Source organism: Mustela putorius, unplaced genomic scaffold, assembly GCF_011764305.1.
Source record: "Mustela putorius furo isolate JIRA1106 unplaced genomic scaffold, ASM1176430v1.1 tig00000695_pilon_pilon_pilon, whole genome shotgun sequence".
NCBI lineage: Eukaryota > Metazoa > Chordata > Mammalia > Carnivora > Mustelidae > Mustela > Mustela putorius.
The window spans coordinates 8569659-8586975 of record NW_025421447.1 but is presented as its reverse complement, the minus strand read 5'-3'; the positions used below and the strand labels follow the sequence as shown (position 1 = coordinate 8586975).

Sequence of the window (17317 nt, the reverse complement as noted above, 5' to 3'; positions counted from 1 at the left end):
TCTCTCTCTCTGCCTGCCTCTCTCTCCATCTACTTGTGATCTCTCTCTGTCAAATAAATAAATAAAATCTTAAAAATAATAATAATCATCATCTTATTTTAGCAACGAATTCTGGAGCTAATGGGAAACATGGAAACTGTAAGTAATCAGAGCGCGTTGCTGCTTTTCTTTCCGAGGGAAGAACACACAGGCTGCACGACACACACACACATGCAGTCAGGCACGTGGGTGCATGTATGCTCGCGGTTTTTCCAGAAAGACTCTGCTCCCGTAGGTACCCCTGGCTTCCGACACCGGGGGCGGCGGCAGCTGCGGGGCGTGGCGTCAGGCTCTCCTCCTTTCTGTGCTCCCAGTTTCCCTGGGCTTTCGGTGCCATCCACGTGCCGAGGGCTCTCAACTATTTACAGTCTCCCCTGGTTATCATCCCGACTTGAAGTCCTACAGGGGTCTTGAAATGACCGTGTGAAATTTCCCTCCAAAACGGACCTCTCCCTCTCCCGTCTCACAACCTGCAGTGCGGGCCACCTGCTTAGATGCTCAGCCAAGAGTCCTCTCTGACTTCCTTCCTTCCCTAATGCCCCAGAGCGGCAAACCCTGTTAGCTCTAGTTTCCCATACACCCAGAATCTGACCGCCCCCTACCCAGCATGCCAGGGCCGACGCCACTATCTAGCCGGGACAACCACGGTCAGCTCTCCACCTGCCCTCCCACACTTGTCCCCGTCCCTGTGATGGGACATCTCACCCCCGCAACCCCGCCTAGAAAACTTATCCCTCTGATGATCTACCTCTTCCCCCGGTCCCTGCTTCTCATCATGCCATTAACACATTTACTCATTTACACATCGTCGTCCCCATTAGACACAAGGCTCCAGGGAGCCGAGAGGGAACGTACCTGCCGCTGGAGGGCAGTGGACAAGGGAGGGGGAGGCTGAGGGCTGGTCTCAGAGGAGAGATGGGCAGTCTTTACACCCAAAGCCACTGAGTCCCAGAAATGGAAAATAAAAAGCAGCCAATCTGGCCGACATGAGAGGACATACCCTTTTCCTGATCAGGGAGGCTGGTGGTGAATTTGGGAGTGTCGGGCTCCTGGGGCCGGGAGGGGCCAGGGCTGGAGCTCCAGGATAGCAAGCTCCCCTGGGCGCTGCCGTGGTTGCTCTCCAGTCGAAGGACCCAGTGATCAGAGAAGGTAGAGCTGGTGGAACCTGTGGGGTAAACACAGGGAGGAGGCTGGACGCTGCCCCACCTGGTTGCGGTTTGGAGGACCCTGAGTGGCTGGACCCCCACCCCCGAGCCCTGGGACTGCAGAACCAGAGCAGAAAGACATAAACAAACGTCAGGACCAGAAGAGAGCCCCCTTGACAGCTCTGCCGTGTGACCAAGCTGGAAATGTAGGGAAAGGCATTCAGGCACAGAGGTCAGGGCATGGACAGGTCCTGAAAGGCTGTCCCTCCCCTTACTTTGGTCACCGACTCTGGTTGTCTACATAAGTTGTGTTTTCATTCATTCTGTCTCCTGAAAAAGGCAGGCAGACTTCCTTGGATTCAGGCCTCTGGGGGCGTCGGTACTTTAATTTGACCTTCTGATGATTATTAGGAAGAAAATATGAGTATTTTTTTAAAAAAAGCTCTCTCATTCCAAAGATAAGGATAGGACTGTGAGTGAGATGAATCACCTAAGGAGGTCAACTCTGACCTCTTTTTTTCTCCCTCCAGACAGCCAAGTTGAGGCCGTTTAACGAACATGGCACTGGGTACAGTGAAGGCGCTAAGTTTATTATCGAGGCCCCGAGTCCCTCACAACCACCCTGCCCTTCCTAACAGGAACACAAGTGTGTGCACAAGTGAAATTAAAGTCTGGCTTGAGAGGCGCCTGGAAGGCTTCGTTGGTAGAGCGTCTGACTCTGGGTTTCAGCTCGGGTCACACTCTCAGGGTCGTGAGCTGGGGCCTGCATCGGGCTCTGCACTCAGTGCAGGGGTCTGCTTGGTACTCCCTCCTGCCTCTCCCACTTGTGCTCTGTCTCTGGCTCGAAAAACAGAAAAATAAATCTTTTAAGAAAAAAAAAATTAAAGTCTGGCTCAAGAGAGACAGGGAAACTGAAACCCCCAAACCGCCAAGAGGCACCTGCTACCTGATATTGTTCCTTATGAATGGGACACTGGCCTGTCATGCCCAAATCTCTGTGCTGCAGGAGGAGCTCCCCGTGCCAGATCCCATGCGTCCTCCCTGTCCTGGTCATCATTCGGCCAAGTACCTTTCTAGCTCCCCTCTCCTTCCTGAGCAGTAAATACCTACCTCTCAGGGAGCTGCTGGCTGACCAGAGAGGGATGCTGTTCCGTTTCTGATAGAACAGGATGTAAGCCCCTCTGCTGTTAACCTCGTCCTCTGGGAGCGATTCCACCGTGCTGTCGTCATAACTGTACCACTGGCCATCCAGAGAGTTCCGGCAGTAGGCTGCAAAGGTCCAAACCCCAAGTGCCAATTACTGGCATCCCCCGACCCCACCAACAAAAAACAAAACAAAAACAAAAACAAACCAAACCAGAAAGGTATTTCAGATAAGCAGAGCTGAAAAATGGACATGTTTGTAACTGAATGAGAAAAATCGGTCCATTTTTGACCAGAGATAAATTCTGTGGACTCAGAAAGATCCATCTGTCACGCTCCCTGATGCTGACTGAGATAAGCGTGCCGTGACTTGAAGATGAATCCTTACGCTGCAGCCCTCACTAAGGCAAAAATCTCCAACAATAGGGAGCCCTAAATCATGGAGCCAGACAATAATGTCAATGTTCACACGGGTCCTCGGGGAGTTTTGAAATGCATTACCTGTGTCAGTATGCAAAAAAAAAACCAAACTCATTTGGGATTATGGTACGCCCCCTTCCTGCCTAAAACCCGAAAATAAAAACAAACCATTTAGGAAAAAGCCCATCAATAGGATTCTCGCCACCTTCTCAACAATTACAAAATATTCTCCTTTCCCTCCATGTCTCAGCGAATGAGCCAGAACCCACTAAAGCGGAGTCAGCCCACTTTTCTGTAATGAGCCACAGAGCAAACAGCTCAGGCTTTACAGGTCAAGTATGACCCCAGATGGTCCCTGACACAGATTCTCCTTTGTTGTTGTTGTTTATATCACCTTTTAAAATGTAAAGACCTTTTTTAACTCATGGGCTATGCAGACACAGGTGGTGGACTGGATCTGGCCCATGGGCCACAGGTGGTTGAACCCTTTGCTACTCCCAAACCAGGTACGTAGGGGCTCACCTTTGCCCTTCCCTTCCCTTCCCCCACCCCCTGTCCAAAAGCCAGTCTCACTGATCCTACTTGCAAAATGCATCTTAAATACCCTGACTGTCCCCTCCTGAGTCCCAGCCAACACCATCTCTCATTGGAGCCCTAGCAACTGGGATTCTAACTCCCATCCTTAATCCCTTCTACCTGGTTTTCGTCGAGGACAGCTACGCAAACTAGATCATGTCTTCAGGCCTCTGCCTAAAGCCTCTTACTGGCTTCCCGATACCTTTTGAAAAAAAAACCCGAACTCTCACCCATGGCCTACATGCGGCGTCTACTTCTCCAGACTCATCTGTGTCCCTCAGTCCTGGGTCACTAGACGTCAGCCACAACAGGCTTGCACCATTTTGTAAACACATCAAACTCCGCCCCAGGGCCTTTGCACATACTATTACCGCTTCCCATCATGGTCCTCCTCCCCTTATCCACCTCCCTAGTTCCCTGAGCTCTGGGCCTGTAGGCGCCCTCCTCAGAGAGGCCTTATCTCCATCACAGACACGGTCAGTCAAACACCCTCTGTAATGCCAGGCAGGCAAAGAGCCAAAGCGACAAGCGTCTTTTCACTGGGTCTGCAGTTAGACTGCAGTGCCATGAGGGCAGCACTCCTGTCACTCATCATGGAAGCTCCAGTGCCACTCACAGAGCCTGCATTGAAGGGGAACTTGCGTGTGTACCCCCAATCCCCAAACCTTAACCGCCCAACACCCCGTTCTGTGACAGGTGCCTGGCATGTGACCAGGGGTCCGTGTGGGCCCAGGACCTGCGGGAGCTCGGCATTCTGGGAGACCTCTTCCCGGGGGCAGCTGCAAGCTCGGCCCCGGTCAGGACGTGTGACCACGGCGGCCACGAGCCGAGAGGCAAGGCTCACCTGTGTAATGCCCACCTTGCAGACTGCCGTGGTGGTTGCAGACGGCGTACAGGTCGTACAGGAAGTCCAGCGGGTAGCCGGCAGGCAGGCCGGCCGGCTGCTTCCAGGGGGGCCAGGAGCCCGTCCCCGGCGGGGGGCCGGTGCCTCTCTGCGCCACGTGCGGAGCCATGTTGAGGCCGGATAGCGGAAACTGGACCAGCGTGGACAGCTTGTTCCTCCTCTCGCCCACTTGACAGAACCTCTTGAGGTGGATGATGAGGATGTCGGGCAGGGTCCACAGGCTCAGCTTCACCATGCCCTGCTGCAGCGCCTGGCAGTGCGGGCACTTCCACGCGTCGTCCTGGGCCAGCTGGAAAGGAAGCCACGGGGACGGTGAGTGCCCCCTTCCGGTCCGTGAGTGTCCCCTTCCGGCCCGTGGCGCCGTGGCCCACCCACAGTCCCAGCTGCGCCACCTGCTCCTCCTTGGTGTAGAACTGGAAACACTCGTCCAGGGTGCAGCTGTGCTGCTGGTGGGCCTGCTGCTGCCGCCACACGCTGTCCGCGTCCTGGACCCGCTCCTCCTGGAGGCTCCCGAACAGGCTGCAAGCAGTGGGGACCACTGGCATCAGGGGGAGGCCCCTCGCGCTCTCCACCCCCCCCATCTCCTGGAGGGACCCCACAGGAGGATAGTCATGAACACCTGCTGGGCTGACCCGTGTGCTTTTTTCAGAATATGGCCACATGCACTCGGGGGGTGACAGGCATGGCCAGGCTGAGAGGGCCTGAGCGTGCAGACTTGCACCAGGTGGCCTGGGTTCGAATCCCACCCTGAGCTGTGGGACACTGAGCAACCGCATCCCCGCTCTGTGTCTCGGTTCACGCATCTGGGAACTGTGCATTACGGCGGGGCCGACATCACACACGTGTTCGCTGCTGTCACCACCGCTGCTCCTCACACCGCCCAGCATGGTCATGACCGCGGCCACTAGCGGTGTTTCACTACAGATGCTGGTCATGAGGGTCTCCCAGAAGCTGGGACCGCAGGGCGTCAATGCCTTCAGGCTAGTCAAGGGAGTGGGGCACAGCCAGATTTATCTGTGGCCGCAGGGCCTGTGATCCGTCCGCCCCCCCACCCCCCCATGGGCGCCCCATTCTTGCACTCACCGTTCCTTGGTACAGCTGTCCCACTCCACGGCCAGCTTGACATGGGGAGGGCCTCCCGGCCTCCTGAGGTGCAGAGCCCTGAGAGGAGAGAACACGGAGCCAGTCAGAAAGCTCCGGGCTTCCTTCCCCAGCTATGGGGGGATGTCCCAAGCCCAGGACGGATGTCCCAAACTCAAGTGACCAATCGGAGTGTGAACCGGGGCCAGGGCACACACACACGTGACCACAAGGGCCTTGGCCTGGGGAAGGCCTTCTTCCTTAAGTGTGGCCCACCTTCCGTGGCTTCTCAAACTTCCTGTGGCCAAAGACCTGTTTGTTGGTCTGTTTCTAAACCGTTACAGGCAGATCCTTCGGTAGAATACAACAAAAATAATGGGGGGACAAAATAAAAGTTCAATTGAAAAAATTATCATAGAGAATGCAAAATGATTATACATTCGCCATTATTTTCAATGGCCCTGACCTATTGCCTTAACCCACCTAAGTGTTTCCTCTCCAGTTCTGTCATGGGCCGGGGACAATCAGCGGACAGGCAGGCATCAGTCTGTGGAATTTACTTTGAAGCCAGAATGCTGCAAGGGGGGGCCCTCTCTCAGAGCCCCCACAAACCCCTGTGCTCCCTTCTCCCCTCGGATCCAAGCAGGATGAGCCAACACTTCTCCAGCTTCCCTAACTCCGTAAAGCGGGTCCTGAGCAAAGAGGGTGTGGACAGCACACATGGCACAGAACCTTTGGGCTTATGCCCTACCCTGAGGGTTCCTGGTTTTTACAAAGGGAGGGGTCCTTCCTCACTAGGATCCTGACTCCCATTCAGATTCTGACGCCCGTTCCAATGTGTGGCTTCGGTCAATACCATCAAGCAACCAACTCAATTCCAGCATCATCTACCCAAAGTCAGCATCAGACCCCACAGGTGAAGGGCTCCGTCCTACAGCAGGACTGCCCCCTCCCAGTGTAGACACCACCTGCAAGTCGGGGTTGTCATCTGGACATTCTGACATGTGGGCCGCAGCTGGGAGTCTCCAGGGCCCCCTCCTCGGGTTTGATAAATTTGCCAGAGCAGGTCACAGACCTCAGAGGAACATTTCACTTACTAGATCACTGGCTCATTGTGGAAGGCTGTAACTCAGGACAGGTACAGGCGATGAAGACAGGCAGAGGGTGACGTGTGTGGGAGGGCTGCAGGGTTTCGATGCCCTTTCTGGGCCACCACTGGCCCTCCCAGCCCCTCTGTGTGCTCACCCACCTGGCAGCTCCCCAAACTGGCCCTTCTGGGTGTTTAGGGAGGCTTCCTCACGTCAGCACAGTTGATTAATCATTGGCCGCTAGAAGTGAATTTGGTCTCCAGCCCCTCCCCATCCCGAGGCCTCTGGGTGGGAAGGAGAGTTCCAATCTTCAATCACAGGGTTAGTTCCCCTGGCAACCTGGCCCCATCCTCAGGTTCTTTCCAAAAATGATCTCATCATTAGTGTAAACTTGGGTGTGGTCGAAAGGGGCATGTGAGTGAGAATAAGACACCTTTATCACTGATCGCAGAAAGCATTCCAAGGGTCTTACGAGCTCTCCGCGACAAGGCCGAAGACATATTTCTTATGATAAATCAGAGTATCATGCCTGTATTAAGGGTTCACTCAGCTTCAGCTGGCCCAGCCAGAAAGTCAGAGATGTTTACTGGCAGCTTTGTGTCAGTGGGGAAAATGACCAGAAGTACTCGACAGTTTACAGAGAAAAACCGGCCCCAGGTACTCTGCAGCCTATGTGCATAGCCTGACAGAGCCGAGACAGGTGGAAAGCCGTGGCAGTGGGGGGTGGGGGCGTGGGGGGCACTGGCGTTACCCCTCAATCACAGACATAGTGTTCTACAGCTTGAGCCCAAGACTCCGTGGCAGAATTCTCCCCACCCCCAGATGGCACATTCTGGCTGAATTTGGCAACATGAGCTCATGGAAGGAATTTGGGTCTCTCTACCAGACTGAAATGGGTTCACATTCAGGCTGGGCCATTAGCTATGTAAGTCGGAGCAAGTTAGGGATGCCCAGGAGGCTCTGTGGGTTAAGCGTCTGCCTTCTGCTCAGGTCATGATCTCAGGGTCCTGGGATTGAGTCCCGCATGGGACCCCCTGCTCAGTGGGGAGCTTGCTTCCCCCTCTCCTTCTGACCCATCCCTCTGCTTGTGCTCTCTCTAATAAATGAATAAACATCTCAAAAAAAAAAAACGTGAGCAGGTTAACTGATCTCTGAGAACCTCAGTGACCCTCATCTTCAAGGTGGCCATTGCAGCATCTCTGTAGACTTAAGGGTCGAGAGCACAGAATGTGTCCAAGGATCTAACAACCAGGAGGCAAGGAACCAAGAGCAGATACGACAGTCAATGTACGGATACAGAACTTCTAAGGACCCCGGTCAATACAAGGACACCGGTTGTCTTACCCCCTCTTACCTGTCCACTGCCCAGTGACAGAGGGGATGGCTGTCCTGCGGGGATAAGTAGCCGCAGCCCAGAGAAAGCCCCACAACCCGGACAGAGAACAGAGATCCCGGGTTCTGAGGAGACATCAAACAGAGCAAATAAGTCAGCATCGCATAGACTGCACTGAGACGCTCAAGGGCAAAATAAATTATCCAAAGACCGTCACCCTTTTTGTTGATAGCCTATTTTGAGTATTCCCTTAAAAATTAGTATTCAGTGGGGCACATGGGGGGCTCAGTCATGAAGCATCTGCCTTCGGCTCATATCATGATCCCAGCATTCTGGGATCGAGCCCCTCATAGGGTTCCCTGCTTGGCAGGAAGCCTGCTTTCCCTCTCCCGTTCCCCCTTGCTTGTGTTCCCTCTCTCGCTGTGTCTCTCTTTGTCAAATAAATTAATAAAATCTTTTAAAAAATTAGTACTCAAAACCTGCAGATATAAAGGTCCTTTTTAAATTTTTTATTATAATTTTTTTAAAAGATGCGCACCATAGGGGTGCCTGGGTGTCTCAGTCGGTTAAGCGTCTGACTCTTGATTTCGGCTCAGGTCATGATCTCAGCGTCATGGGATCGAGCCCTGCTTTGGGTTTTGCATTCAGCGTGGAGCCTGCTTGAGATTCTCTCTCTCTCTTCCTCTCTTGGCCCCTCCCCCCTCTAAAAAAAAAAAAGGTACACACTGTACCTTGTAACACTTGTAACATAGCGATCTTGTAACATAGCAATCTAACACTGTTTAACATACTAAATTTTCCCAAACAAGGAACAGTGTTTTTAAATCCTGACGTTTAATTGGAGATGCTGGCCCAGTCAATGGAAAAAAACCACTCCGTTCAGTAACGATCCTTTACCTGACTTAAAGAGGATTATCATCATCACCCAATGGCCAAAACAAGGCAAGGATCTAAAAGCAAGCCAGTGTCTATTTTACACCCCATATGCTTAAGGAGTATTTATATACTTCAAAATAAGCCACATAAAGAAATACTGCCTATGTTTTCAAAGATGCATGTTTTTAAAAATATTCTAACGTTTTTGAAGTTGAAGGGAGCCTTAAGTGGCATTACTGACACGAGTCAAAACGTGGAAACAACCCACGTGTCCATTGACAGATGGATAAACACAACAGGGTCTACACACACAGTTAATATTATATGGCCTTAAAAAGGAAATTCAGACACGTGTCCCAGCATGTGCTGACCTCGGAAATACCCTGGACCAGACACAGAAGGACAAACACCATATGATTCTGCTTCATGAGATACCAAGACCGGGCAAATTCCTAGGGACAGAAAGTGGGATGGGGTGACCAGAGGCTAAGGGCTAGGGGATAGGGAGTTGTTAAATGGCACAGAGTTTTGGTAGGAATGCTGAAAATTTGGGGTAAAGATACAGTGATAGTTTTACAACATCGTGACTGTAACTAACGCACACTTACCAATGGCTAAAATCAATGTCGTGTATATTTTACCACCATTAAAAATAATCGATGGAGGGGCGCCTGGGTGGCTCAGTGGGTTAAAGCCTCTGCCTTCAGCTCAGGTCATGATCTCAGAGTCCTAGGGTTCTGGGATCGAGCCCCACATGGGGCTCTCAGCTCAGCGGGGAGCCTGCTTCCTCCTCTCTCTCTCTCTCTCTCTGCCTACTTGTGATCTCTCTCTCTGTTAAATAAATAAATAAAATTCTTTAAAAAAAATAATCGATGCAATCTTTAAGTAAATACAGTCCTTTTTTTTTCTTTTTAAAGATTTATTTATTTATTTGAGAGAGAAAGCGTGCGAGTGCATGGCGGGGAGGGACAGAAGAAAATCCCAAATAGACTCCCACGTGGGGCTCGGAGATCTCACAACCCTGAGATCACAGACCTCAGCCAAAACCAAGAGTTGGACGCTTAGCCTGCTATGCCATCCAGGTGCCTCGCAAATACATTCTTAAAATGGTCACTGATGAGCTTAGCTTTAATCAGTAAAACAATGAAATTTCCTTCCAAATTCTGACAGTGATCAAAGGCAGACACATCAGTACTTACAAAGCACGGGTGAGCTATAGGTTGAATTCAGACAGGGGAGGAGGTGAGAGAGAGGGTACTGGAATTCCAGGAAAGAGCGACAGTGTGTGGGCATGACCTAACACGCCCCCAGACAGCCTTGACCTCCTCCTCCCGGCAGCTCCTGTGTGCGAGGAGCAAGGGGACACTGGTAAGGTCCATGCCCGCCTGGACCATAACCTCATTCCAGTTGACCTACAGCCTTAACAAAGGCAAAGGCAATCGCAGGAAGCAAGCTGTCTCCAGAGGCTTTGATCCATGGGTGGCCCGGGAAGGGTGTACTTCCCTAAGGAGACTGTTTCTTAAATCTAGGTATGGTGAGGTTTGGCCATGGGACTGGGGGTGCTCTTATTCCTAATTGAGCCTTGCTGTTTGGAGAGCAACATGACCCACACAATCAAGGCACGAAACCTCATGGAGACACCTTCCCCCATCTGCACACAAAGCAAGTTTAGAGAGTGACCACAGAAAATGTCTTGACAGCGATAAACCCCTGCTTTTCAGGATTCAAAACAAATTCAGGGGGCGCCTGGGTGGCTCAGTGGTTTAAAGCCTCTGCCTTCGGCTCAGGTCATGATCCCAGGGTCCTGGGATCGAGCCCCGCATCGGGCTCTCTGCTCGGCAGAGAGCCTGCTTCTTCCTCTCTCTCTCTGCCTGCCTCTCTGCCTACTTGTGATCTCTGCCTGTCAAATAAATAAATAAATAATCTTTAAAACAAAACAAAACAAAACAAAAAACAACAACAACAACAAAAAAACAAATTCAGTGTGTCCAGCAAACTGGTCATTTTTGGAAGACGTTCTCCTGTCTTCCATCCCCAGCTAGGAAAATTCATTTTAGAACCTTCACTCCTTTTCCTCTCTCGAGCTCCAGGTTGAGAATTCTGAATGCATTCAATGATGACCACACCTAGCCAGGATCTTCTAAGGAATGAAAGCCTTATGGGTGAAGTGCGTGGGCTATCCTAGGAACCCCACCACCGTTTAGAACACCCTTCTCCCACAGAAAATCAGGCCCACCCCCACAGTGACCAAAGAGTCTGCAGAAAGGCACCCATACTCCGTGGGAGGTGGCCTCTGTTATTCTCCTGGCCCCACGGATTGCCTGATGGGTTTCTGCAAACCCCAGAGAGGTGCAGAGGCAGAAGTACATGTGTGACAAGGTGGACGACAAGGACGGCCAAGTTCACCTAACAGTGGTTTCATCCACTTGCAAAGATCAGGAGGACAAGGCTGGCAGAGGCCTGGAGCTATTATTAGAAGATATTCTGACCTATTTAGAGGGAAGTGAGAGGCTCTAATTTGGGCACCACAGCAAAAAAATCCTTCAGAGATACAGGCTGGTACAAACGTAGAGAAAGTCTTTGACAAAATGTTATTTCGAGTACCTCCTGAATCAAATGTATGGTCTTCCCCCAGCAGGAAGGAGCATGAATTATGAAGAAATCACCTCTGAGAAGTTCTCACGTAGAGAAGCAAAATTCTGAGGCTCCTGACCTGTCCCCCCACAAAATGTCAACATCTTCTGAACCACAGGAATGGTTTCTGATACCCTGGGGGCCAAAGGGAATGGTTTTAGTGTGTGTTGGGTTTACCTGTTAACTACCTACCTGGGAATAAATAAAGGAGTAAGGCAATAAAAGGTGTTTTGCCTTGAGCTTTTAATCTTTAAAAAAAAAAAAAAAAAAAAGGAAAAAAACAAACACTGGACAAAATTAGTTTAACATCTAGATGTTCTCATTTAGACATAAACACCCATTTTCATTTTCCACAGAGGTGAGGCCTCAAGTCCCCTGAAATTCTGGATGCAAACGTGTAAGTTACAGTTTACTGTAATTCACTATGCTCCAGGAAAAACCACAGGTAAGCCATAAATGTAGAAAATGGAGAAGAACTATGTCAATGCTATCCCAGTGGTGTTTTTAAAGATTTAACGAGAAAAGGGCTCTGCCCATGAAAGGCATTGTGATGGTGCGAAGAGTAAAAGCACAGGCCATGGAATGGTCACCTCCTTGCCCAAGATCAAAGCTGTTTTATCCAGCAGTGTAAACACCCTCTTTAAAAGCAAATGCCCGTCTAGCCTGAGCTCCTCCTAGATCCCTACCCCTTCTCCGTCCCCCACGATGCACACTGACCTGGATCGGGGCCTCACTCTTCATGACACAGCGGACCTTACTGAGAATGCACTGCTGCAGCTGGAGCCAGGAAATGGCTCTGTCTTCCCTCAGCAGGAAAGGTGGCCCGAACCTGAACAAGTGAAGGGATCAGGTTAGCTCAGCGAAGGAAAGACCAACACGGCTCAACAGAGACACTTCTCCACTGAGTACGAGCTGAGCACAAGCACGGTTCGAGGCTGCCCATCAGAGAACCTCGCTGCAGCAGGACACGCCACGGCATACAGAAAGGTCCAGAAATACAAAGCCAAAGAGAGACGTGGCGGTGGAAACGGATGGCTGCCAACGATCGGCCAGCTGGGAGACTCTCTCCCCCACAACAGGGTCAGAGGACACCAGAGCCAGAGGGAAGCGAGGCAGGGAGAGATTAATCCAGAGGCAAGCCGGTCCAGCAGACATCCTGATGGTTTTGTGCACCAGGTTTTGTGCACCAGGACCCAAGCGTTCACAGTGAGCCCAGAGCACCCAGATCGCCAGATATGGCTGTGGCCACAGTCCTGGCTAAGCCACGGGCACTGCCGAGAGAAATCACCCACCAGAATGTCCTGTGGCTGCACCACGCAAGGTTGTACGAAGACCCGATAGGCTAAGAATGTTGAATAAACTTGGCAAAGTCAGCACAAACCCAAGCTGTTAGGGTCTGGAGCAGAAAAGGGACTGTGCTGCCTGTGGGGGGTTTACTCCCCTCATCCTCTACGGACAGGCGTTCACATCACTGCCCATCTTTTCATTGTAGCAGTGCCCGCTGATGGCGGAAGCCCTGCGTTCCTGCACATACACCTTTGGGCGCACACGACAGCTCGTTTCTTTGGGATATATTTCCAGGAGTGGAAATTCAAGCTCAAAGCTGGCCATGCCCTAGAAAAACCACACCCACATACCAGTGAGGCAGGTGCCCCTTTCTCTTAACACTTGCCCAGAAGGAGCCTTATCACGTTTCAAAACTCTCTCACCGTGATCCGAAAGGTGACCAGCCTCTTGCTGTTACCGTGAGAATTTCTTCTGCTACACACAAAGCTGGATATTTTAGCCCTACGCTTGTGTTTCTTTCGTGAGTTGGCGTGAATCTCCGTGCTTCGTTTTACTAAGAGTATCTCTCTCCCTGATTTCCAAGCGGAGTTTTTATACCGTGGATTGTGCGCCCTCTGCCTGTCACGTGACATAAATACATTTTCTTGTTTGTGCTTAAAATATTCAGTGTCTAAAACGTTAGCCTTTTCCTTTCCAGCTCCTGCCTGCCTTAGGCATTAAAATAGTCCTCTCAGGGGCGTCTGGGTGGCTCAGTGGGTTAAAGCCTCTGCTTTCCACTCAGGTCATGATCCCAGCGTCCTGGGATCGAGTCCCGCATCAGGCTCTCTGCTCAGCAGGGAGCCTGCTTTCCTTCCTCTCTCTGCCTGCCTCTCTGCCTACTTGTGACCTCTGTCTGTCCAATAAATAAATAAAATCTTTGAAAAAAAAAAATAGTCCTCTCAGCCCAAAAGACATAAATACTTCCCTACATTATCTGTAAGTCATTTTACGGTTTCCTTTTAATCAATCTAGAATTTAATCATGTGAACGTATGGCAGAAGTAAAAAATGGATTATATTAAAAAAAATCAATTTGCCCACCTTATATACTACATAATTCATTTACTCTTTAGTAATGTGAAATGTACCATTTTTATCACATAATACCCAAATGTACTTCAGCCTATTACATTCCATTGATTTAAGTATATATTCTTCCAACTATACTACAATTTTTTTTGGCTTCAAATTTTTTTCTTATGTATATAGCCTACATCATTAATTTTTTTAATAATCGAAATGTTATTCTGGTTTAATAAAGCAACCTCTCTCCCTTCCTCCTCTCTCCTTCGCCCAGTATTTTATCAATGTCCTTATGAGTTTATTATTCGAGATGAATTTCACAAACATTTTATCAGTACAGACATCTTTGATCGGAGTTAGAGCTTTCAAGCGTCTTATCTGAGCTAGCAATGAAAGCGACCTGGTCTTGTCTGTTACGTAACCACACCTGGACCTTTTCACTACTTTGATCATTTCCCAGTTCTTGGCTCTCTGGATAGGCCACGATATAATCTGAAGACAGTGGTCATTTTCTCTCTCTTCTTACAGCCAGTTTTTTTCTCTCGTCTTACTGCACCGCCCAGGCCTCACAATATCATGCAAAATGATAGCAGTGGGAGCCATAATTATTCCAGAAATTAACAGCAAAGTCTCTGATGCTTAATGGTGAAGGGTGACGTCTGCCATCTATTGATTAGAAAGTCCCCTACTCCTCCTGCATTAATCTTGAGAACAGATGTTTGATTTTATCAGATTAGAATTATTCTAGACGGGCTCCCAAGCATGTGTCTGCACAGCCCAGACATCATGTGAGAAGAAGATCAGGTTCTACATACCTGCTGGCCTGCTGGCCTGACCCCACCAAGTTACAGAAGAGGACTAGCACCTTGTTCTCGCTATGGATGGGCAGGGAGGACCGCAGACCATCTCGGGCTGCCAAGCGCGGGGAGACCGCGAGACCAGACGGATGAGCTAGAGAGAGAGAATTATGTTCATAGACTTAAAAGATATTAAGCTACGTGCGGCACTTGTGCCTTCTGGTACCTGGTACACGACGATTATACACGAGGTAGTGAATCTGCCATTGCGTTCAGCCGGTAATAGTAAAACGTGGGCAGGGATGTTAATTAAGGCTTCTCAAAGTCGATCCGAGAAATACTCCAAAATGATCTGGGTTGCTTTTATGCCTCAATCAGAGAGCCACAAGTGGGCTCCGGCTTCCTCAGCCCACAGAAGTACAGAGAGAAGGTCAGAACATTTATCCTTGAGGATGTGACAGAATTAGACTCTCCTCAATTTCCAGTTGTTCTGAAAATCAGACTTTTCAAGCACAGGTGTGTGACCTTTGATTGAACTTGAAATGAGGGTCTTTTCATTGAGCTATCACATAACTGGATCCAGGGAAGGTCCTGCTGCAGATTCCAGGCCCAGGGGGTTCCCTGGTGACTCAGAGCAAGCACAGACACCTGGTTCCCACAGCCCACACCAAGGCTGGCTGAAGACACAGACCCAGGTACAGGATTCTTGTGGGCTATAAGGCAATACTGGTGGAGGGTCCTCCAAATACGGGCCTTCTTGACCAGCAAATTAGGCCAGAAGGTATATGAACTGCAATCGAAGACTGTCAGTCCAAACTTCAGGAAGTGGGATGTTACCAAAAGTCATTTCATAACCTTTTTGGCCATCTGCTGTTTCAATTTGTAAACATTGGACTTCAAGCACAGACCTTGAACTACAAGAGTCCTGAAGACAAAGATCACCCTGAATAGTGGTTCTTATTCTCAAAGCGTGGCCTCGGGACCAGCAATAGCATCCCCTGGGAACTTGTTACATGTGCAAATTCTCAGGTCCCACCCCAGACCTACTGAACCAGAAACTCAGTGTGTCGGACCCAGGACTCTGCCTTAACAAGCTTCCAACATGATTCTGATATTCACCAAGGTTTTGAGAACTCCTGACTGATTGAATAATTTTTAAATCATCAACCATCTATACAGCAAACATCAGAGAAACTAAGCCTGGCAGGTCCAAGTACCAAAATGAAACGTCTTATGCCTCGGCACACAGGCATGTAACTCTCAAACGTGTAACTCATACTATCCAAATAAAATTATGTGAGGCACCACCGTACCTGAAAGCAACTCCTGGCCAGATGGTGGGGGTGCATGGAAGGCGTACACATTGTCTCCCTCTGAAATGGTATTCAGGTCCTCTTCATCAAAGAAAGACCGCTGGAATCCACTGGGACACAGTTCAACCAAGATCACCTGGAACGAGGAGGATCATTTTCCTTCTTGATTTCTCAAAAGGAACTTAAGCAAGAAATCTAAAACTGACTGAGAGTCTCTTTTACCCTTTCTTCCCTTCAAAGTGAGAAACACTACTTATTAGTCGTAATAGAACAGTGGAGGTATGACAATAAGACTGACCACAGACTATCTCAATGGCAACAACAGAATCTCAGACTGATTTGGGAAGGGGTGTGGGAAGACAATGGGGGGCAGGGGTGTTAAATCTCAAATGTATACCCAGCTAAACTATCATGCAACCAATAAAACAAAAATAAAGCTCTCTGGATACCCAGCTAAACTATCCTGCAAGCAGTAAAAATAAAATAAAGATCTCTTCAAATTATAAGTTTAAAGTGTTTACCATTCACAGATCTCTACTGAAAGAACGCCTAAATAGTTCTGCCAACTTTTTCCACATCATGGCATATGCAGAACATATTTTTATGGAATGCTGAGGTAAGCAGGAGAAGCTGCTCTTATAGCAGAGAAGACAGGTGACCATCTTAAGGGTCCTGTCACCTCGAGGGCTAAAGGGATCAACATCTCAAAGCACCTAAGCCACTCAAGGAAATTCTCTGGGAAATTCTCTTGTAAGAGATACATTTCAGGGTTAAAAAAAAAAAAAAAAAAAAAAAACTGAATCCAAAAACAAAAACAAAACAAAAACACTTGAGTTGTAAGAAGAAATGATGAGCCAAAGAAAATGGTAAACATTGGTAAAAGTAAACACACACTGACTATATAAATCTATAATAATCTGTACTAGTACTACAACCAGGCAGAAAGGGCAGGAGGGATTAAAATACTGGGAAATAATATCCATCCACAATAATACTCAAAAAGGTGGAAGGGAGATTTGGGTACATCAAGATCCTTGCGTTGTTTCCGAAAATTAACGTATGACTTTGCTAATTCTGCATGTTGGCATTTTCAGGATAACCACTAAATGACCATAAAAATAGATTCTATATGTCCCCAAACCAGAAGAGACAAAATAAAAATTGCTCAACAGAAAAGCAGCAGTGAAGGAGAGGGAAAGGAAACAAAGAAAAAGCAGGGTAAACAGAAAGTATAAAATAAAGAGGATATAAATAAATCCAAATATATTCAAGACCATAGATAATGGAAGAGGAATAACCCTGCCAATTAAAACACCAAAACAGATTGTAAGTTACTATCAAAATGCCCACATGTGCACTTAGGAACCCTTAAGTGAGTCCTACTTCCCTGCACAAACACATCACACTTTGCAAATTCTTGACAATTCACTGACTCTTGTAATTATTCAAACTCAATGCCCCATCCTCCTTTTGGTATTTTTTTTAACTGCCATTTCTTCCCCAAGACTCTCACCCCATCCTCTTCTCTCTCTCTCTCTCTCTCTCAATATATCCCTGTAAGCACTTTGAGTTCACTGAGAAAGCGACACACTTTTCCCCCTACTTGCATCCTCCTAAACAC

The 17317-nt window shown here is 49.0% G+C and overlaps 1 protein-coding gene across 2 annotated transcripts in view; it reads right to left on the bottom strand.

The window, feature by feature from the left end:
• USP43 (ubiquitin specific peptidase 43) overlaps positions 1–17317 on the bottom strand; it is a 51404-nt gene that overhangs the window by 10899 nt on the left and 23188 nt on the right. The window contains exons 6-14 of one of the 2 annotated variants that reach the window (XM_004760172.3): positions 15697–15832; positions 14402–14537; positions 11956–12067; positions 7750–7853; positions 5311–5388; positions 4620–4746; positions 4168–4516; positions 2295–2453; positions 1040–1204 (exon numbers count right to left, since the gene is read on the bottom strand). In XM_004760172.3, coding sequence (XP_004760229.3) covers positions 1040–1204; positions 2295–2453; positions 4168–4516; positions 4620–4746; positions 5311–5388; positions 7750–7853; positions 11956–12067; positions 14402–14537; positions 15697–15832 — 1366 coding nt within the window. The remainder of the gene's footprint in view (positions 1–1039; positions 1205–2294; positions 2454–4167; positions 4517–4619; positions 4747–5310; positions 5389–7749; positions 7854–11955; positions 12068–14401; positions 14538–15696; positions 15833–17317) is intronic. The other variant, XM_013060280.2, reaches the window with a different exon arrangement.